Source organism: Dipteris shenzhenensis, chromosome 14 (genome assembly GCF_047967505.1).
Source record: "Dipteris shenzhenensis isolate YYH24624 ecotype China chromosome 14, Dip_SZ_1.0, whole genome shotgun sequence".
In the NCBI taxonomy this organism is placed as follows: domain Eukaryota; kingdom Viridiplantae; phylum Streptophyta; class Polypodiopsida; order Gleicheniales; family Dipteridaceae; genus Dipteris; species Dipteris shenzhenensis.
The window spans coordinates 25,011,906-25,030,445 of record NC_141609.1 but is presented as its reverse complement, the minus strand read 5'-3'; the positions used below and the strand labels follow the sequence as shown (position 1 = coordinate 25,030,445).

The 18,540-nt window shown below is 37.4% G+C and overlaps 1 protein-coding gene across 1 annotated transcript; it reads right to left on the bottom strand.

The window, feature by feature from the left end:
* Positions 1 to 1,772: 1,772 nt before the first annotated feature.
* On the bottom strand, positions 1,773 to 4,501 carry LOC147894377 (putative serine/threonine-protein kinase PBL21). The gene is made up of 7 exons (XM_087385295.1): positions 4,183 to 4,501; positions 3,813 to 4,090; positions 3,574 to 3,700; positions 3,420 to 3,488; positions 3,129 to 3,312; positions 2,229 to 2,367; positions 1,773 to 2,060 (listed from the first exon to the last, which is right to left on the bottom strand). Exons 1-7 carry the CDS (start codon positions 4,430 to 4,432, stop codon positions 1,773 to 1,775), a joined length of 1,335 nt encoding a protein of 444 aa, XP_087241421.1. The 5' UTR covers positions 4,433 to 4,501.
* Positions 4,502 to 18,540: the final 14,039 nt, after the last annotated feature.

Sequence of the window (18,540 nt, the reverse complement as noted above, 5' to 3'; positions counted from 1 at the left end):
GCCAAGAGACTATAGTTTCTAACTGGAATGATGACTTGAGCCAAATTATGAGCCTTATTATACATATTATGATGGTTCTATGAAGAGATGAATGAAGAAATGGGCTTGTACATAAAGATTATTAAGTAGAGATGAGCTATGCTTTGATGCAAGAAGTACTCCCCTAAGAACATATAAGCTACACATGCCTAGACTCATCCTAGAACTATGTCCTCTAGCAACCATGCAATGGTTCCATGATGGCAAGTACGTATTGTGCAATAAGACCCCCTTGGTGGTTGATTTGGCCCACTATGTTGATTGATGTGTCTCAATATGGCCTACATGAAAACGTGTGTCATTTAATAGGACCTCCACAATGGTTGACTTGGGCCACTAGGCCGGTTGACATGATATGGCCATCATAGTGGTTGACATGGTCCACTATGCATGTGCCACTAGGTTGGTTGACATGTGCCACTATGGCAGTAATCACCAACTACAGTGGTTGATATGACCATTGTAGTAGTTGACTTGGGCCACAGGGTAGCCATTCGATAGTTAACATGGTCCATCAAGTTATTCGACACATACCACTATTATGCTAGTCACCACTTGCAATAGTTGGCATGGTCTCCAGAGGTTAATTCTAGCCATATCACAGTGGTTAACATTATTGGTTTGAGCCAGAGAACCTTGAATATGGATTTAAGTATCTCCTACACAATGCCAAGTGTGTCGCATTAGGGACCAATGCAGTGGTCCAAATAGTGGCTGCAGTAGAAAAACTATATCCTTTATACGATTGATATGATAATACTAGCAATAAGGAGTATATATAGAGATATAGTAGCTGGTGAAATATCAAGGCAAGTAGAAAATGTGGTCTCTCAAATGTGATAATCATAATGCTACTAACAAAAAGCATTTAGCGAGCACATTGATTACACATCATTGTGGGCTAATTGCCAATTTTATAATCCTACCCAATAGCTCCTCACCAGAGCACCCATCACAAGACTCCCCTAAAATAGTTTAAGTATGAAGACAATTGATCATGCTTTGACCCTTATGTCAATCTCATCTCAGGATCAAACATCAAAAGAGGAGTAATATCCTAAAAGAACTTTTATAACATAAAAGTGACACCATACCCCTCTTTTCATAGGTTCTTAAGTTGGTATCTACTTTGATCTAGTTCCATCAAGGTATTCTAGTAGGTTAACATCATGGCATATGCTACTCATATGTTGTCTATAACCTATAAAAGTCTATAATGTTAGTTGGTCTTTCATGGTCATGCATATAGCTTTCAAATCAACATGTGGAATCATAAATTGTGGAAACCTATATTCGTTAAAAAATAGAAACTATTTCTATGCAAACGTTTTCCAAAAGAAAGTATGTCTATGCAAAAGTCCTCCAATGGTAATGTAAAAGTTTTCCAATGGTAATGCAAAATTTATCTAGTGGTAATGCATACATGCTTCAACATTTACTAAAACATTAGATGAATTCTCAAACAATCATGCACACCAGTTTAATATGATGATTTTGGAGGCACCTACTACAAGAATCTATTACTAAATGGTTCCTTCATACTACGACACATTGTCTAACTATTCAATTAGGAGTTTATGGTACCCTCCATTCTTCACACAATAACTTTTTTCTTCAAGTTATGAAGAAAAGATGATACCATCCATGAATCATTTGTGTTCTTATTAAAATTTCTTAAACATTACAATGATAATACAATTCACTCATGAGCTAATTGACCATTAACTCACAAGCTAATTGGAGAAGATCCATCTAATGTTAAGACTACTTCGGAAGCAAGATACTATATTTGATTGTGGTTTAAGTGTACCTTCTCTTTTATTCTCATCTTTAAGTTCTGTTACTAAGGCATGGTTCAAGCTTTCAAGAATCTCTCGCATTGTTGGCCGATATGGGCTTGTACGCTCAACACTCATGAGTGATATCTTCAGTACTTGCTCCATTGCTTCTTTATTAAATTTTCCTTGTAAGCTTTTGTCAATTATTTCATCCAAGCGATTGCATTTAGTATAAGGCTTTGCCTACAAAACACCATGTATAATCCGAGTTAGCGAGTCGTAACATCAAAGGTATTAATACATGAAACACCTAGAAAACATAACTTGATGCATGTATGTACACATGCACATCTATGTGCATGTGTGTGCATGCACATGCATGAGAGAGAGAGAGAGATTGCATAAAAGTACCCAATCAATAATGTTTTGAACAGTTGAAGGGTCTTCCAATGTTGGCACAATAGCTTGGCGGCCACATATGAGCTCCATAAGGACAATCCCAAATCCATATACATCAGTCTTCTCATTTGCTCTTTGGGATGCAAAATACCTAGCCACATTGTGAATAATTAATTGACAATGGATCTAAACATACCTAGCCACATTTTAAATAATGAATATGATAAGAGGTATTTCTTAGTTAAATAACTAGATATAGATGGGTGCCTTAGGGCTCCTCTTTATCATTCTTGTTGTTATATGGTCAAAACTATGCCTTAATTGCTTTGTGCCCTCCTTCTAAAGTATAGAGTGCTCTTTCTCTTAAAAGTAATGCTAGTGATGGGAGTGAAATTTTCAAATGTAATGAATATTAGGTTTGTTTGTCTTATAAGATCTTAGATAGCAAACAAGAAGTTGAGATAACAAAGGCAATGTGTCATGGGAGGCCATTTTTTATTAAAAGGCATCTTTCAAGAGCACCTATAGTGAAAAGTTTTTTTTAATGGAATATGAATTATGATGGAAATTGATTCAATGCTTAGATCATGTGCACCCTTGGAAGCACAACACTCTATGGTGATGGATTAATCAACTCAAGGCTCATGCCAATGAGAGGGGCTCCTTTCTCACGAAAGAGATGACCTTTCTACCAACGTCTAGCCAAAGATGTGGGGCCTTGACCATATTTTAGCCTAGGTCTTCAAAAAACTAGAATTATTGTTATGTGAATGACAAAGGTCCTATTAATGTGTCATAATATTTTTTGCCATGCTAGCTGTATGGTGTTATGCACATTTATGTAAATCTATAGTTAAAAAGGATTCAATGTCATTAATTGAAGTCTCGAGAAAATGCAAATGAGATACGTACTCGGGATCCAGGTAGCCAACAGTGCCTTTGATTCCATTGGAGATGTCGAGGTTTTCTTGCATGATCTTAGAAATGCCCAAATCTGCTATCTTGGCCTGAAAATTATGGTCCAGCAGGATGTTGCCGCTCTTCACGTCGCGATGAATGATCGGAGGTTTGCTCCCCGTATGCAGATAGTCAAGTCCTGATCACACAGATGTAATTGCAGTCAGGAATCTACTTTTTTCGCGACAGGGCTTCGATTCAGCAACCTGTCTGTGTCGCCAGTAAGAGATCTACGATTCAGCTTACCTTTGGCTGCACCTATGGCAATTTTGAGTCTTTGCTTCCAACCCAAGGCCTGAGATCCAGCTTCTCGGCCTGTACATCACAGAAGCGAAACATCACTGACTTGAACAACCCAAAGCTTCTCTCCAATTTCCTATCCTCGATTTCTAAGTAGTACCGTAGAGATGATCGTGTAAAGATCCCCTCGGCATGTATTGGTAGATGAGGATCCTCTCGTTCATGTCGCAGCAGTAACCGATCATAGGTACCAAATGCTCATGGCATATTCGGGACGTGAGCTCCACCTGCACAATTTCAAGATACGACCTGAGCTTTACGGATGTTTCGGGTCATCGTCAGGCAGACTAATCTGATAAGCATCAGAATAGAGCAAGTCGGCCGCTTTTATGGGAGTACCTCGTTAATGAATTCAATTGTGCCTTGTGAAGATGGGGAGGACAGCCTCTTAACAGCCACTTCCTGGCCAGAGGAAAGCTTTCCATAATACACAACACCAAAACCTCCCTGTCCTAGTTTAATCCTGAGGCTGTCTGTGATACGCATTACTTCCCCAATTGTGAACTGTTTTATTTTGTTCTTCGGGTAGCTTTTGATGGGCAACGGTATGCTCTTGACCTCTAGTATTGTGGACGGACCCTGAGACACAGCAATGGGTTGGCCTTTCCTGGCCTTACCTGTAGATTCAAGTTGGTGTAAGATTCCAATAGAACACCGACAATAGAACGGTCGCTAAACTACTGAAACGTATGTCGAGACAGGATGCAACCTCCGAGAGTAATTGTCTTGCGACAATCACAGGAACAAGCATAGCTTGCCGCCTGCACCAACTTTACGACGATGAAGCACACTCCATAGAGCGTCACTGCTCCTGCGGCAATGATCTCGGCAGAGAGTAGCACTACTGCAAGGGAAGGAGGTGAGTAAGAGAAGCCACTGTGGGATGGGTGGTCTGAGTCGTGTCCAGCAGCTTGAGCAAAATCTCCTCCGGCCCCTGGATCAACACGGCGGTACTCCATTTGATCTGCCCACAAGCTGAGATAGAAATGGAAGGAGCAAGGAGGGCAAATGGTGGGAGGGGAGGAGTGCAATCGATGATCCAAGGCTTATAGAGGCGCAAAATTTGCGTTGAAAGAGGCACTAGGAGGGACAGGAAAGTGGTCGGCAACGTCTTTGGACTGCGATGCAGCAACCATTTCTCTTTTTATTCGCAACTCAACAACTCAATAATTATAAAATCAAGGCACAAAGCTAGACACGTTGCCCTTCCTTACATAAGAATTGTCAATACATATACAACGGGTAGCATAATGCCTACACAAGGAGTAGCATAGCGTGCCTCTCTCTAAAAAATCCCCTTTTTCATCTTCTCCTCCTTCCTAGGGAATTTCAAAGAGATAACTTGTTTTTGGTTGTTGATAGCTTAGGAGTAAGGCTTCGCTTCTCCCTTTGACAATGATATCCCCACACCCTTTTTTTAATATAACATAATAATGTTTAAAAAAAATCTCATACCATACTTTCTCCTATTCACAACATCTCTTGTAGCCTTTTCAAAATCCACAAACTTTTGATATCAATGTCATCCATTCACTTGTGGAGATTCAATTGTGAGGCTCAAGCCTACCTGAGCAATCAGCCACACGCTTCTGATTTGCCATGTGAAAAGTAGGCACATGTGCTTTCTTCTTGCAAATGAGTTTTTTTTTTAAATACAAGGTTAGAGGGGACAATCTCCCAATTGTTCGTGGTAAGATAATAAAATCATATGGTTACCCTTGGGGTCCTATATAGAAGGGAGAGGTTTAAACCCTTTTATACTATCATGACAACTCTCTTTGGGGGCATACATGGGGCATACCCCATAAACTATGTATTGATGGGATACAAGGGACGAGTTACACAAAAGAGAATCTCCCTCAACCTTATGTATATTAGCTCATTGCCACATGTTCACCCCCATCCTTACATACAATGCAAACACTACATTCATATGATTAGCCCTTTGCGTCTCCATCGGCTTCCATTGTCTTCTACTATCCTACTTATGGCCATGTTCACATAACGTGGGATGCTCACCAATACTAGTGCCACCAAACAACCTTAATAATAGTTGTGCTACTCTTAGCCACCTCATCATTCAATAATAGATACTTACAAAGTTTTGTGAATATCATTAGACACATGCACATATCATATAAGCATATTGATGCACTACTATAGCTTGGAGTATTGCTAATGACTCATTCAACATTTTTCATATACTTGTTGATCTCTTAGGGTGATCCTCATTCTAGTAAGTGTCCATGGATACTTGTTGGGCTCTCATAATATTGATGCACATGCACAACGTAGGCAATGCCTTCATTGTTGATGTTTATGTAGCCTGGCATGGTAAACCTGAGATAGAGCCCCACCATGTTAACTACAACCTTTGTTTTCACAAACATACCAAGGTTCAAAGTAGTATGTGCATCTACCAGTTTGACTTGTGAGATCCAATGTACCTCTCGATATTTTCAAATTTCCACTCAACATATGTCTAGTAAAACATGGTTGGCTCACTTGGAAAATGCTTCCAAAGGTGTTACTTGGCCATTGTACAAATGGAGATGCCCATTAGCTTTTGTCATATCATATGTATGAGAAGCTTAGCGAGTATTTTGTGTGAGTGAAATGGTATAGATGTATGAAAGGTACATATGTTCTACATTATTTGTAGTTTGGGTACCACAATGTGAGTTTGGGTACATATATTCTTCTTGCAGATAAGTTTTTTTTTTTTAATAGGGTTAGAGGGGCCAATCTCCCAACGTTGTACATAATATGTAGAGTTTGATTGCAATACAATACAAACTATTTATCTAAACCAATGGAAATATAAATTTCTTGCCATCTTTTAGAAACAAGATTTGTGAAAGAAATATCAGATAAATGACATTTAATTTTGTAATACAACTTTGGGGTGGAAACATGGTCCAAAGGCATCATGGTTTTGGTGGTTCTAGCATGAAAAACTTAGAACTTGATGTCGATTAGAGATTTGAATTATCTAAAATAATCAACACTTAACATCTAGTTTTTTCCAAACAAATTTAGCTCTAAGAATCTCTGCCTTGGGGTATACTAGAACTTTGCATATTTACATAACTAACCTAATAAAGTTAAGTTAGTTTTCTCTCATGCTAAGATCTCATGAGACACTTTTGTTGGATACTATACGAATCTTTTTATGCACCTATTATTTTTCTTTCACAAAATACAAACTTGTTCTTGACATTGATTTTTAGATTACTTATAGCCCATCTTGCTTGAATCTCATAAACAATTTCCTTTAAAGGTTCCCCTTGAAACACTTTTTCATTTTCCCATCATGTTATACAATTAAAAAAAACAATAAAACACATTCAATTATATTTTACGCAAAATGGAACAATTTTATGTTGGGTTTATCATGATTTCCCATGTAGAAAAGGTACTACTCAACTGCTCCTCTCGAAAGATTAAAAAAATAAAAATGACATCACACCAAGATCACACCATAGGAGCAAGTGCATGAAAACCTCTTGTAACTCCTTTCTATATAAAATCTCAAAATGTTATAATTGAATTCAAGATGCACCTATCATAATTTTATTTAGAAAAAATAAATTGAATAGTTTGATCTCATTTCTATAACAATACATGGCTCAATATGCAACAATGTATTGCTCTAGGAAAGTGAAATCATGTTGGAACAATTGGCCCCCTTATATTTTGGGTGTATTTCATTTCATTGATCCATTGGATAAATAACAGGCCAATGTTAGTACCCTTATCAATCTTCTTAGCATTATGAACATGTGTTTATAGCACAATTGATGGAATTTTAAATCGCATTGACCTATCTACCCTTCTTATGCATTGTGACTACTCAAGGTAAGATGTCATAGTGGATTTAAAACTAAATTAGTGATTCCATAAGCATTGATGTTTCTTTCTTTAGATCATGACAAAATTTAATATGTAGTTATAGCTAGCTTGTATGTCAAATGGTATTGGAGCAATGAATCTAGCTTCTTGGTGGATACTGCATATTGTATTAGCTTGGATGTGCAATATTATTATTAGTGGATACTGCATATCATATTACCTTGGATGTGTGACTTTATTCTAGCTCTTGGTAGATACACCTCAATAAATTTTAGTGTACCATGTGCATTCAAAAGGAGGGATTTTTAAATTCAAATTCAAGAAAAAAATTAATAGCGTTACATTAACAGGAGGAGTTTTCTAATTCAACTTTAGAAAAAATTTCATTAGCTCATAAGTAAAGAGGGATGGTTTTATCCAAAAAATAATTTTAGTTGAGAGGTTTTTTAACTAATATTGAACCAAATGTGATACACAGAGTTTCTTAGTAGTGCACCCCCTTGAGTTCTAGCTAATATGTTAGACATTGCCACACTATATGACACAACATATAGCATCATTTCATCTATTGCTAGACCTTGATTTTGTAAATAGTTAGCTACCTTATGCTTAGCATTTCAAGTTAGGATGCACAATATTGTATGCCAAATGATGTTTAAGCTACTTTCCTAGTAGACATTGCAACAATATGGATATGTGCTTTTGTTACAAGCATCATGTCCCCTTATATGAAACAAGGTAGGGCATTTAATTTGTAGGTTCTTGTACTATTACTATTTTATTCAATAGGTAGTTAGCTAGCCTCTCAAGGGTTGTAATACTAAAAAACCCTATGTGTACATGCAATTAAGGGGTATTCAAAATAATAGTTGTAATTTTTCATGAATAAAATGACCTTTTTCTCTTTAGAAACTTACAAGCTTTTCTCTAAATTAAATTAAAAACCTCCTTTACAATGTATTTCTATAAATTTCCTTAAAACTTTGAATTTAAAAAACCCTTAATTAAAAGTCACGTGGTAACTTACATATTTTTAGGTGAACTTCTAAGGCTAGCTTATGGTTAAGCTTTTAATTTAGGATGCACAATGATGTAAGCTAGAGTATGTTGGAGATTGATTGCTAGTAAATTCCACATATTGTATACTTGGATAAGCAACGTTTTTCTAGCCAATTTATTGACCCATGTCCCATTATATCATACAACATATGTCATTTTCAAATTTTCTTCCATTTTCAAATGTTATCACCACAAAATTGGCTAGCTTGCAACTTCCTTGTTAAAAGAAAAAGTGGTTCATTTATTCCAAAACAAAATTCAAAGAGTTTATTTACATAATATGATCTTATTGATTACATAGCTAACTAGCTTGTGCTTGTTGTTTTCTTTTCAAACTAGTTGATTTATTTTAATCTAAAAAAGTAAATGAATATTTTTGCATAGTCCCTAAAAGACCATCAAATGATAATATGTGAAGGAAAAATGCTCCTAACCCTGATAAAAGGTGTTTAATAGTTCCTTTTTAGAGAACATGATTGTTTTTCCAAGAAAAGAGGGATATATTTATAGTCTTTGCAAGATCACATAGAACCATAACATAATAGATGAGGACTACTCATATTGAGATAAATTCTTTCTATCTTAGATCGTGCATTTCCCTATCTTCCATATTGTGTGAGCACTTTATGCTTACACAAACCGTGCATTTCCCTATCTTCCATATTGTGTGAGCACTTTATGCTTACACTTTATTCACATTCAATTCACATAACTCCTAGTATGTGGGAACATTGTGAATTCTATATGGTTCCTATATTTCCTAAGATTGCCATCGAGAGGGAAAAGGAACCTCAACGTCTCGAGCAAGCATTCGCAATCATTGCATTGGGTCTTGGAGACAATTATCTGCATCACATTGCCAATCTTGAAGATCCTGCTGAAGCTTGGGCTGTGCTTGACCACTTATTTGGTGCAAGTAGCAAGCATTCTAAGCTGTCACTCAAGATTGAGTTCTTTGAGTTAGAGCTGACATCTGGAGCACCTCTTGATGCTCACATCAACAAAATGAGAAGTCTCATGAACCAATTGGCTTCGGTTGATTCACTGGTGACAGAAGATGATTCTATGGCAGTGCTTCTCAAAAGCATGCCAAGAAGGATGAGGGAGAACTAGCTTTGGCAACCAAGTTCAAAAGGATGAATTTTAAAGCTTGTAGACATTGTGGCAAAAACAATCATGATGAGAAAGATTGTTTTCGCATCAAGCCATGTGGGATTTGTGGCAAGAATGGCCACTCTGAAAATAATTGTTTCTCAAAGAAAAATCCAGCAAATACGGTGGAGGACACAAGTGATGAAAAAGCATATATGGTAGATGATAAAGATTTTTGTTTCTAGGGTTCCCTGCCTGGATCATGTTTCCAAAAGGGATTTTGTAAACCTGTTGCAACCGCTATGAGTATGCAAAGGTATCTTGTCTTATCTGTTTGAACCTCTCAGAAGTATCTATTATGTTTGTGTGTTTATCCTGGTATATCCCATATTATGTACCTACCCAAGGATGTCCAACTTGCATGAGAGACTAGAGCCATGGATTTATCCTTGACCAGAGACCCTGGCATGAGAGACCATGAGCCTATGATTTATCCTTGCAGTATGAGGCATTTCCTTGAGGGGGGATTTGTTGGGAATATCAAGGAACTGCATCTTTTATGAACTCATGCTATCACTCACCTTTCCTTCATGGGGGGGTGTTAGAACATGAAGTCAAGTTGAGTGTTCTAGTGTGTACTAGGAACTAGTATTTGTGTGAGAGTGCCACGTGTCATATTGGGAATTATCCCATATACACTAGGTACTTTAGTTTGTGTGTGCACTCTATAAGAGTGTTGTACTTCCTTGTGTCAAATCAGAGGAATCTACATCTACATCAAGCTTTCCATCATGTGAGTACTTTGGTTATCTTTGCTTTGCTCTAGCATTTTCATTATGTCTTTCCATTCCATTCTTGCACCTTCAATCAAGGGGATGAAAATCTGGGGCCGAAGGTGCAGGTGTGATACTCTGCTCTGCTAATGAAGAGGCCCATAAAACTGACAAGCTATGGTAGCCTATCAAACTTATATGCTCAATTGTCTTGTGCTGAAGGTCATCTGATAAGTGCATAGCTAAACATCCGATGGCATGGGATGTAGCATCTGTCAGAGGCTCATCAAGAAGGAGTTGATAGTATAAAGGCCTAGAAGCCTGAAATATAACTAAAAAAACATAAGATATCCTTGAAGCATATACAGTGCCGAATGCTGATGTCAGGATAGATATGTAGTCTTGGATCCAATGACTAAGCTGCATCAAGTAAGGACTGTATACTATAGCCATAAGTGCATGATGAAACACTGAGTCTCCCTATTGCACTATGGATGAACCTAATGATATCTACTACATTGGGGAAGGACCGCATTGATGCATGAATATCCTCATGCTGAGGAATGATCTGCTGATCAAAGGTGGTGGTCATCAGTAGATACAAGGGTGGTGCAATGTGGCAAAACTGAGCCAATGCTAGAATGTCCTAAAGATTGATCTACTAATTTGTATTGCTCATGGAAACTATATACAAAGTATGCTATGTGTCAATCTAGGTGAAAGCATCGGTGATGGATGCTGGAATGGAAACATCTGAAGAGATGAATGCACTATGGCATATATTTCCATATGCAGCTAAAGATGTGAGTGCTCCTCATACTCAGGACTTACCTACTATAAGACTGCATGATCAATGGTGGACTATGGCATCCTTGTATCTGATATGATAGTAGATGGAGTTGGATCCATGCATGAATGTGATGGCTGTGCATTATAAGAAAAACAAAGTCATGTGAGAACTGCGATGTGCCAAGGATCAAGCCTATAAGTAATGACACGATGACAACTGCATGTCAGGAGTAGCCAAGAGGCTGTATAAGGCTGATGTGTATGTGTGGAAATAATGCCAAAAAATAGTCAACAATGTGTGACTTTACATGGGTGGCATATGTGTGTGCAAGAAGTATGCAACAATCCTAAATCAAAGAAGGAGAACTTTGACAGGTGAGATGGAAGGAGTAAGGCTGAGGATAGGAGAATAGCAATGACAGCAAAATTTGAGGCGAGATAGAGCAGGAATCCACAGGAATTCTAGAAGGATTCCTCTTGCCTCCACACTCCACATGCCTTCCACACACTTAACATGTGGCCCCTCTTATATTATTGGAACACATGGACATGAGCCCGCCTCTTTATATGACTCACTCTTACTATTTTTTTAAAAACCCCACAATCCTATACACAAATAACTCTCACCCCATACGAAGGTATTTATCATTCATACACATGGTATTTACAATGATCCATTCCACTCATCCTCTCAATCCCATACAATATCTTAGAAAATAGAAATAAGTGAGAGATGCTAGGCTATCACTTGATACTCAAACTCTTACCAAACATAGAAGAAAACAATACCAATGCCAAATAAAAAATATCAATTTTTGGCATCACATCTTTCCCCCCAGCAGATCCTCTCTAGTGACAGAGAGGGTCTATTGGCCGTCAAGGTGGTCGAGCATAGAAGAATTTAAGGCGACATTCATTGGTGCATCCGGGTATCACCATGCCATCAACATCCTCAAGCTGAGAGCAAGCTGATAGGTTCCATTGGTGACATTCATATACATCCTTATGGAGGCGTGGCCAAAAGTGACCAATCTCTGCTCGAGGAAACATGCCTTCTTTCACATATTGCTGAACATCTTGCAGTTTTGGCCATCCAGTGTCTACCAAAGAAACCATCCCCCGGTCTTGTACTACAAGCTATCTCATCTGCCCTTTGATTTTCTTTTCTGTTTATGTGAACAAACTTGCAAAAATCAAACTGACTACATAGTGCCATAGTCTTTTGATTAAGCTCCTTCAAATGAGGACTTCTTGTCTTGTAATGCCCTTGCATTTGCTTTATAATAAGCTGAGAATCTCCTCTTACTCCCAATTCTTTAACTTGACTTTGAAGACAACCTTCCAAACCAAGAATCAAAGCATTATACTCAATTGCATTGTTAGTTGTGATACCTGGAAGCTCTTGTCCTCTTGCCCACACCTCTTGACCTTCAGAACTCAATCTAGGACACTCGGGACAATAGTGACCTTTTTCTTTACATTCATAGCAAGTGATCCCACTCTTATCTCAAGGCCTATCTTCACTCTTTGGTGCTCTAGGTTGTCGTGCATTAACCAAATGCAATTTCAAATTAGCAAACTCTGCCATCAATTGGGAGATATTATGATCTAACTTAGAGGACTTTGGTACCTGAGGAGTGCCCATTACCTCCAACTTAGAAGTTGAAGCTGTTGAAGACACAAAAGAGGATTCGATCTTTAGAGAAGCTTCTTTCTTGGTCGCAATGCAAAGTGCCTCCATTCTTTAACTTGACTTTGAAGACAACCTTCCAAACCAAGAATCAAAGCATTATACTCAATTGCATTGTTAGTTGTGATACCTGGAAGCTCTTGTCCTCTTGCCCACACCTCTTACTTCAGAACTCAATCTAGGACACTCGGGACAATAGTGACCTTTTTCTTTACATTCATAGCAAGTGATCCCACTCTTATCTCGAGGCCTATCTTCACTCTTTGGTGCTCTAGGTTGTCGTGCATTAACCAAATGCAATTTCAAATCAGCAAACTTTGCCATCAATTGGGAGATATTATGATCTAACTTAGAGGACTTTGGTACCTGAGGAGTGCCCATTACCTCCAACTTAGAAGTTGAAGCTGTTGAAGACACAAAAGAGGATTCGATCTTTAGAGAAGCTTCTTTCTTGGTCGTAATGCAAAGTGCCTCCATGTATGTTGTTGGATCTTTACTCATTACTTTTGAGCGAAGACAAGGCTCCAAAGACATAACAAATTTGCTCATCTTTAAGTGCTCCATCCCTACGAGACTTTGAGGGGCTAATGATGTAGATGCCACAGCTCGCAAAGCTGCCCTTTCATACTTTGTCCATAAAGTTTCATATCGGATTGCCAACGCAAAGACCATCTCACCCTCTCCTTGATAAAACTAGTCCAGTTGCAACATCAAAGCATTTGGCGACTCCACTACCCAAATCTCTGCTTCATTGTAGTCACCACTTGGTCCCAGTCCTTCTTGGTAGAGTCTTGCAAGGCCTCATGCCAACTCAAGGTAAATCAGGCAAAATCTCCGGCTGATCCTTCATGGACCATCCAGAAAGTTGGCATCCTCGAACAAAATCCCGAAGATAAGACTCCGGGTCTTCCCCTTAGGTCCCTTGAAAGACTGGAATCTTCACCATGATGAAACACAAAAAGGAAACACCAAGATCCAAACAAGATCCCACAGAGCCTTAGTATACCAAGACCAACTTATTATGCATAACCACTTGTTGAAAACCCTCCACAATGTGATCCTCAACAAAATCTTCAAAAATAAGTGACCAACCAGCACCATGAAAACATTGTGTATACATGCATTCAAGAATCACCCTTGTCACAATTGGAAGTGCACATAATAGCTTCAAGATATTGTACTCTTCATCATTTGCATAGCAAAAGAAGTTGAAAGCATTGAGAGTCACCACTCCACTGTTATAGTCAAAAACTACCCAAAGACTCAACTCTTCTTCACACGAAGCTGCTATGGATGAAACAATCCCCAATCTATCACTGTGCCTGTTGCCAGTGTTGTCGATTCACCAACATATTCAAGAGTGCAAACATAAAGGATATGATCATGATGACCATGCGAATAGTTTAAGCATCACCTTCACAATCTTCTAGTTCTCTTAAATGGGCTACAAAATCTGTTCAGCATCTTCTTTATCACATCAGAAAACACATGCCTATACTAGGCATAATAGGCAATCAAGTACCCCCAAGATCGTTTAGTAAGGTGGGATGAATCCAATACCAAAACAAGAGCCTCAACGGTCTCGACAACAACAATTTTGAAAGACTAGATTCATGAAAACGTTTTATCTTAACCCCATCTATTTAAAATGCATCTTCAATAGGTTTAACAAAAAAATAAGTATCTAAGTCTATTGGAGAAACACAAAGGCAAAGGGGGCATGCTCTGACATCTTTTTTTAATTTATATACTCTTTGAAAGAAGAGCTTTGGACATGTTAAAATCCCAAAGAGGCAAAAAATGTCAAATTCTCTTATTGTGATGATCTAAAGCGAGCACTTGAGAGTGACGTCTCTAGAACAAAGACAATCATACAAAAAAAAGAGAGAATTTCATCATGGACTTCTTCGACATTCTAGACTCGCAATTTCAGAACTTCCGTCAAAGCTGCCCATAATGAAGAGATTGCTAATCACTTGCGGGGAAGATGGAGAAAAAATAAGATACAAGGTTGAAAGGGATTTGCAAGAAAAAAGATATAGACTTTGATTAAGTATTCTCTCATGTTGTTAAAATGACTTCAATCAGATCTATTTTGAGTCTTGTGGTTGTAAAAAACTTGCACCTTAACCTTCACATTTTCTTCATGAAGATTTAGAGGAAGAGATTTATATGCAGCAACCATAGGGATACAAGGTCAAAGGAAAGGAGGAATTGGTATGCAAGTTGAAGAAAAGTTTGTATCACTTAAGAAAGATTCAAGACAATGGTATTTGAAGTTTTATAGAACAAGTTACAGTAGATGTCATTCATACAACTGTGTTTATTCTCAGAAACAAGACAATGGTGGCTGATACGTGATCTTGTTAATGTATGTTGATGTCATGCTTATTACAGACTCTAACATGCAGGATATAAATGTAATCAAGGGAAAGTTGGCAAATGCATTTTCAATGAAGGATTTGGGTGTTGCAAAGCAAATCCTTGGCATGAGAATAACAAGAGATAGGAAAAATCGCAAATTGACATCGTCTTAAAGTGAGAACATTGAAAAGGTATTGGAAAGGTTTAAATTGCGGAATGCAAAACCTATTTCTGCACCTTTGGCTAATCATTTCAAGGTATGTAAGGATATGTGTCCCAAGACACAGGAGGAAATTGACTATATGTCAAGGGTTCCATATGCATCAGCAATTGGTAGCTTGACGTATGCAATGGTATGCACAAGGCCAGATATTGCAAATGTAGTGGGAGTTGTGAGCAGATTTATGAACCATCCAGGTAAAGAACATTGGATGGCTGTAAAGTGGATTCTCCATTTATATTTATATTTATATTTATATTTACTTATTTATTTATTTACTTATTTACTCATTCATTTGTTTATTTACTTATTTATTTATGCATAACCCTTATGTCTTTACTACATTTTGTTTGCTCTTAATTTTACTACTATAATCTTACCTTGAAATTGCTACCTTTTAATTTTCTCTTTTTTCATTTAGCCTTTATTTTTATATTATTTTTTAACTTAACTATTTGACCTTCTAAGTTTGTCTTGTAATCAATATCCATATATTTTGTTTCTCATATTTACTTCCACTGTCAACTCTCTTTAAGCCATTTAAACCTTATTTACACCCTAATTTCTTAAAAGCATTTTTCTAAATTTTTATTGTGCTCTTTCAACCTATTCATTTAAGTATTTAACTTGATTGCTTTATTTTTTAAGTAGGTGTGATTTGTCTTGTTGGACCTTCACGTAAGAGTATGGATTACCCCCCTCTTGGTTGAGTCTTATTCTATAAAATAAAGTTGATCTTGTTTGTCTCACTTAACGGTGTGGAGTGCCTCCCGTCTTGTTGCTCACACTTTTGGACTAACCCCCTTTTTATGTTGGTTTTGAAATCTTTCTTATAAAACTCAAGGATATGGACTAACCTTAAGGGTATGGACTATACCCCTTGGGATTTAAAGAAATGATCATAACTTCTTATTTAAGTGTGTGGACAAACCCCCCTTTGTAAATGTTCGATTAAAAAAAAGGAATTTTAATCATTGCACTCTTTCAATTGTATCATGAATCTAGAATTTGTCCGAATTTGTAGGGTTGTGCTTGTTAAGTAATAACAAGCTAGGGAACACATGCAATGCATGGCTACCCAAATTATGCTATATTGTTCTAACATATGGTTTATTTGGATGGTGGCAAGTGAGTGGACCCTGAACTCGGAACCTACACCACATGATGGATTTGACACTTTTCTATCTTGTAGTTTTTTTTTGCCAACTCAATATTAGTAAAAATTCTCAATTTTGTCAAAATTTGTTGATAACTTTTTAATAAGAAAAACTCTCAATTCGTTACTATTTAGTCAAAATATTTAATTGAGTTGTCTCAAATATTTTTGTCCTTGTCTCGTATATAACTTTTTAATCCAAATAATGAAATTAGTATGGCTCATTTATTAATGGGACTATTAAATATAAACACACACACAAGCATAGTTCCACTTTGGTTTGCACTAGATTTTGATGTTACACCAAAGTAAAGAAGTTTACAAATGATGTTTTATCCATAGCTTGAGTTTGTATACTTTAAAATTTGTTGAATATTGATATCATTTTTTTAGAGATATAGGTATGAATTCTGGAACATATTCAAGGTAGATTTCTGATCACACTTATCTTAGATATTGCGCTATCCTTGAATCCTTGGATCATAGCGTTGCATACCAAGACATGTATTCCTTGAATCCCAAACGATAGGACTCATGCAAATTTATGGGTTTCCAAGAAGATCCATGAAAGTAGCAAGTGACCCTTTTTGCCCACAAAGTATCCTTCTTGGGGTCCTCTTCTGGTGGTCCTAGTCTTCATGTTGAGTAGGGTATTCTAAGTAAGGAGATACTAAATAATTTGGATTCAAATTTAGAGAAGGTTGAATGGGAGCCAAATGAAAAGAGAAAGGGAGATAGTATGGCTTTAGAATTTGACATTTAAGACTAGATGGAGAAAGAGGTTAGCGGGCAAGTAAAGAACATAAGTATTTCCATGAACTTGCCTAAGAATTTGAAAGGTCCATATTTGAGAGGTTGGCACTTTAAATGTGGACTTTTCTTTGGGCAAATGTAGGTACACCATGTTTGCTACCTATGCTTATCAAGTTGATGCTTGTATTTGGTTTGAGCTTGCTCCAAGGTATGATGTAAAAGCTAATGTAGATCTTGAAAATGTTTGGAGAAAGGCTTGGCTTTGGCAATGCCCCTAGATGCCTTGGAAGAAGAAGCTTTGTATTGACGGTTTACAAATCCAAATCCATAGGCAAAGCTAGCTGAAAACCATGGCATACCTCAAAGGGTCTTTTGCCAATGGAAGATAAAGGACTCTATTGTAGGCTTGATACATGTATTCAAGATAAGCATCCCAAGATTTTAAGTTTATGAGGGCAAAAAAGCCTAACGAGTTGAATCAAGACTCGACTAACCACTTGAATTTGTTCATCGGGGGGTGGATACTAGGCTGTAGAATGCTTGAGTTGAGTGTCCATAGGCTAGCACAAAGTGGTCCAAAAAGTAGAGAGGAATATAGAATCCCTATTAGAGACAATGGAAGTAGGAAGCCTAAATGTACCCACACATCCTTGAAGAACTTGACTCCTTGGACTACATCACAATGCTTGGTGGTAGGCATGAAGATAACTACTTTGGAGGATATGTCAATGACCATATAATACAATTATGGCCCTTTTTAATGGTTGGAAGAATAGAGAGATATCCATGAAAACATGTTCCTAAGTCTTGGAAAGAATTGGAAGGAAATTATAATCCATGAGTCAAATTCATAATCCTAATCTACTGACATGAGCCACATTACTTAATGAAATTTCCCACATCATGCTCAGATGTGGCCAAGAAAAATCTCTCCACAAATGCATAACAGTCTTAAGCACTCCTAAATGTCTATCATTGAGGGAAGAGTGATGCTTCTTGATCAATTGCGATCTCCAAGAGAGATATGGGGAACACAGTCAGTCAAATTTGTAAAGCTACTTTTTTGCCCAAAAAAAAAAAAGTAAAGCTACACTTGTTTTCTTGCCTAGTGCTAAAAAGGTCGAAAGTTGCCTTCAATTGGATGCTGAGACAACCAATAAAGATCAACAAAATCTTTGTCATAGGAGTAAAGGGTTGTCTAGTTGGAGAAGACTAGAACTTACAAACCAAAAGTAGAGAACATGGCATCAAGTGGGAGCCTAGACAAGTATTATACCTATCTATTTTTTATAGGGTGATATAGATGATTATGAGGTAAA